At 42.5% G+C, this 4,524-nt stretch overlaps 1 protein-coding gene across 1 annotated transcript in view; it reads right to left on the bottom strand.

The window, feature by feature from the left end:
* Window positions 1-1,038: 1,038 nt before the first annotated feature.
* LOC311117705 (transmembrane protein 163a-like) overlaps window positions 1,039-4,524 on the bottom strand; it is a gene marked incomplete at both ends in the record, with an annotated part of 29,582 nt that continues 26,096 nt past the window's right edge. The window contains 2 exons of the mRNA XM_084192634.1: window positions 1,039-1,099; window positions 3,996-4,137. Coding sequence (XP_084048760.1) covers window positions 1,039-1,099; window positions 3,996-4,137 — 203 coding nt within the window. The remainder of the gene's footprint in view (window positions 1,100-3,995; window positions 4,138-4,524) is intronic.

Genomic DNA, 4,524 nt, shown 5'->3' on the forward strand with positions numbered 1-4,524 from the left:
AGATAATTTGGCAGTACCTCCAACTGGCCTTACAACAGCAGAACATGTGTATGGCGTTGGGTGGGCGAGCGGGTTTGCTGATGTCAACGGTGTGAACAGAGTGCCCCATGGTGGCGGTGGGATTATGGTATGAGCAGGCATAAGATACTGACAACTAACACAATTGCATTTTATCGGGCAATTTGAATGGCACAAAAATACAGTGACGAGATCCTGGGGGCCCATTATGAGGTCCATTGTTGTTAAGGTATCTGTGACAACAGATTCATATCTGTATTCCCAGTCATGTGAAATCCATAGATTAGGGCCTAATTTATTTATTTCAATTGACTGATTTTCTTATATGAACTGTAACTCAGTATAATCTTTGACAGTTTTGTGTGTTAGCGTTCATATTTTTGTTCAGCGTACTATAGTTACAAAGCTAATCTCAGAGAGCAATAGAGACAGACAGGGCAGAAAGTAGTGGCAGGATTCCACTCCAACCCCACACTCTGAACCTGCAGTGGGTCACCCAGACCATTAGCAACAATGGCAGGGGGTTCAAATAGACATGCCAGACGAACGCCGCTCTCTCTGGTACCAGCCGTTAATGCCAACTCTTCCTTTTCATTTCTTCACCCCTTTCCTCCCCTCCTTCTTTTCGCCATGGGTCTGGATAGTAGTAATGATGTACAGAATGTGTCAGGAGGTAAGGAGAAACAGTTGGGAGGGGGTGACTGGATGGGAAATGCTTGATTGAGGGGTTGGCATTCAGAATGACAACATCTTCATGTCTTTCATTGTTTTACCCTCCGAGTCTCTCCAGGTAGGGCCTGTGTATGTGTGTGTGTGTGCATATATTTGTGTGTGTGTGTGTGTGTGTGAGAGAGACAGAGAGAGAGATAGAGAGAGAGACACAGAGAAAGAGAGAGAGAGAGAGAGAGAGAGAGAGAGAGAGAGAGAGAGAGAGAGAGAGAGAGAGAGAGAGAGAGAGAGAGAGAAGGGTTAGGGTGCAGCAGGTGTAACCTCGGAGCATCCACCAATCTGGTGATTGGCTCACTCAAAGCGTTCGTAGTTCCTGGTCTGTCTCACCCTGGGTACCATGTCCAGCAGCAGTCTGGAGGGGGGAGAAGAGAGGCTGTCGTGTGATAGAAGAGTAGATAAGATGTGCCATAACACATTAAATGATTAAGTATAAAAAAACTACAATCGTTAATTCAACCATTTTAAAACAAGCACACATAACATTCAAAAGACATACATCCACATGAGTAAAGTCATGGAGGATAACACACATTATAAACTGGGTGGTTTGAACCCTTATTGCTGATGGCTGACATGGTATGACAAAACAATTATTTTTACTGCTCTAATTACGTTGGTAACCAGTTTATAATAGCAATAAGGCACCTCAGGGGTTTGTGGTATATGGCCAACATACCACGGCTAAGGGCTGTATCCAGGCACTCGTGTTGCATCGTGCATAAGAACAGTCCTTAGCCGTGGTATATTGGCCATATACCTCACCTCCTCGTGCCTTATTGCTTAAATCAAGTCTGGGACTTGTTTCCATTGTGGTCCTCTTTAACTGTAAGATAAGATAATGACTTTATTATCCCATGGGGAAATGTGTGTCAATATACAGAATGTGGTCCTATTTATGGCTGATGGGTGTGTAGGATGTGTGTCTGTCATGGTTGGGCTCAATTCCAAATTGAATTTGATTGAATTTGAATTGAAGTAGTAAACAGGAAACAGAATTGCAATTCGAATTTGAATGAAAGGAAATATAATTGAATTCAGTGAAATTCAAATGCCTCTTCTATTCTATAGTAGGTATAGTCTATATACAAATATACATCTTGTAAATAAAACTCAAACAGTGAGGGAAGAAAGTATTTGATCCCCTGCTGATTTTGTACGTTTGCCCACTGACAAAGAAATGATCAGTCTATAATTTTAATGGTAGGTTTATTTGAACAGTGAGAGACAGAATAACAACAAAAAATACAGAAAAACACATGTCAAAAATGTTTTAAATTGATTTGCATTTTTAATGAGGAAATAAGTATTTGACCCTCTCAATCAGAAAGATTTCTGGCTCCCAGGTGTCTTTTATACAGGTAACGAGCTGAGATTAGGAGCACACTCTTAAGTGCTCCTAATCTCAGTTTGTTACCTGTATAAAAGACACCTGTCCACAGAAGCAATCAATCAATCAGATTCCAAACTCTCCACCATGGGCCAAGACCAAAGAGCTCTCCAAGGATGTCAGGAACAAGATTGTAGACCTACACAAGGCTGGAATGTGCTACAAGACCATTGCCAAGCAGCTTGGTGAGAAGGTGACAACAGTTGGTGCGATTATCACAAATGGAAGAAACACAAAATAACTGTCAATCTCCCTCGGCTGGGGCTCCATGCAAGATCTCACCTCCGTGGAGTTGCAATGATCATGAGAACGGTGAGGAATCAGCCCGAACTACACGGGAGGATCCTGTCAATGATCTCAAGGCAGCTGGGACCATAGTCACCAAGAAAACAATTGGTAACACACTATGTCATGAGGACTGCAATCCTGCAGCGCCCCAAGGTTCCCCTGCTCAAGAAAGCAACATATACAGGCCAATGTCTGAAGCCAATGAACATCTGAATGATTCAGAGGAGAACTGGGTGAAAGTGTTGTGGTCAGATGAGACCAAAATCGAGCTCTTTGGCATCAACTCAACTCGCCATGTTTGGAGGAGGAGGAATGCTGCCTATGACCCCAAGAACACCATCCCCACCGTCAACATAGAGGTGGAAACATTATGCTTTGGGGGTGTTTCTGCTAAGGGGACAGCACAACTTCAACGCATCAAAGGGCCGATGGACGGGCATGTACCGTCAAATCTTGGGTGAGAACTCCCTCCCTCAGCCAGGGCATTGAAATGGGTTGTGGATGGGTATTCCAACATGACAATGACCCAAAACCACACGGCCAAGGCAACAAAGGAGTGGCTCAAGAAGAAGCACATTAGGTCCTGGAGTGGCCTAGCCAGTCTCCAGACCTTAATCCCATAGAAAATCTGTGGAGGAGCTGAGGGTTGAGTTGCCAAATGTCAGCCTCAAACCTTAATGACTTGGAGAAGATCTGCAAAGAGGAGTTGGACAAAATCCCTCCTGAGATGTGTGCAAACCTGGTGGCCAACTACAAGAACCGTCTGACCTCTGTTGATTGCCAACAAGGGTTTTGCCACCAAGTACTAAGTCATGTTTTGCAGAGGGATCAAATACTTATTTCCCTCATTAAAATGCAAATCAATTTATAACATTTCTGACATGCGTTTTTCTGGATTTTTTGTTGTTATTCTGTCTCTCACTGTTCAAATAAACCTACCATTAAAATTATAGACTGATCATGTCTTTGTCAGTGGGCAAAAATACAAAATCAGCAGGGGATCAAATACTTTTTTCCCTCACTGTATATATATTCTAAGTGATTATATTTCTTTATTTTTGTTAAATATGGGGAAAATACTACATTTCGCAGAATGTATTAGTTTAATCCTGAAGTTGACCCTGAGGCCTTCAAAAAGAAGCCAAACAAAAGGAAATATAATTTGCTATTATAGGCACTAAGGTTAAAAGAGTATATGAACATTGTTTCCAGAAAAAAAGTGATATATTCTTTGGTAACTGGAGGTGTGACCTGTCAGATTCAATGAAACTCATTATTTGACTATTTGAATTGCACAGAATTAAATTCTGTCACCCCAAAAAAAAAAAGTTGTTGAATGGGAGTCAATTCCAAAATGAACAATTGATGTCTGTGCATGTGAGTGTGTGTGCATGTCTGTCATGTGATCGTCTGATGTGATTGTCTGTTTACATATGTGAGCATGTCTGTCATGTGACCATCTGATGTGATTGTCTGTTTACATATGTGAGCATGTCTGTCATGTGACCGTCTGCCATGTGATCGTCTATGAGCATGTCTGTGTGTGCGTGCCTGCAGACTACACTTCTCTTACTTGACCCCATATGCGAGGATGACAAGTCCGATGATGACGCCGATGGATCCGTCCAGGTACCAGACGTCAGGGTGGTGTCTGAAGACCTCAGCACTGATGAGGATGGAGAAACCCATGATGCCCCCCACCATGGAGTTAAACGCTACAGCCACAGAGAAGAACCACATTAATAACACACCATGGAGTTAAACGCTACAGCCACAGAGAAGACCCACATTAATAACTCACCATGGAGTTAAACGCTACAGCCACAGAGAAGAACCACATGAATAACTCACCATGGAGTTAAACGCTACAGCCACAGAGAAGAACCACATTAATAACTCAACATGGAGTTAAACGCTACAGCCACAGAGAATAACCACATTAATAACTCACCATGGAGTTAAACACTACAGCCACAGAGAAGACCCACATTAATAACTCACCATGGAGTTAAACACTACAGCCACAGAGAAGAGCCACATTAATAACTCACCATGGAGTTAAACACTACAGCCACAGAGAAGAACCACATTAATAACTCAAC

The sequence above is a fragment of the Coregonus lavaretus genome (assembly GCF_964263955.1).
Source record: "Coregonus lavaretus genome assembly, contig: HAP1_SCAFFOLD_2483, whole genome shotgun sequence".
Lineage (NCBI taxonomy): Eukaryota > Metazoa > Chordata > Actinopteri > Salmoniformes > Salmonidae > Coregonus > Coregonus lavaretus.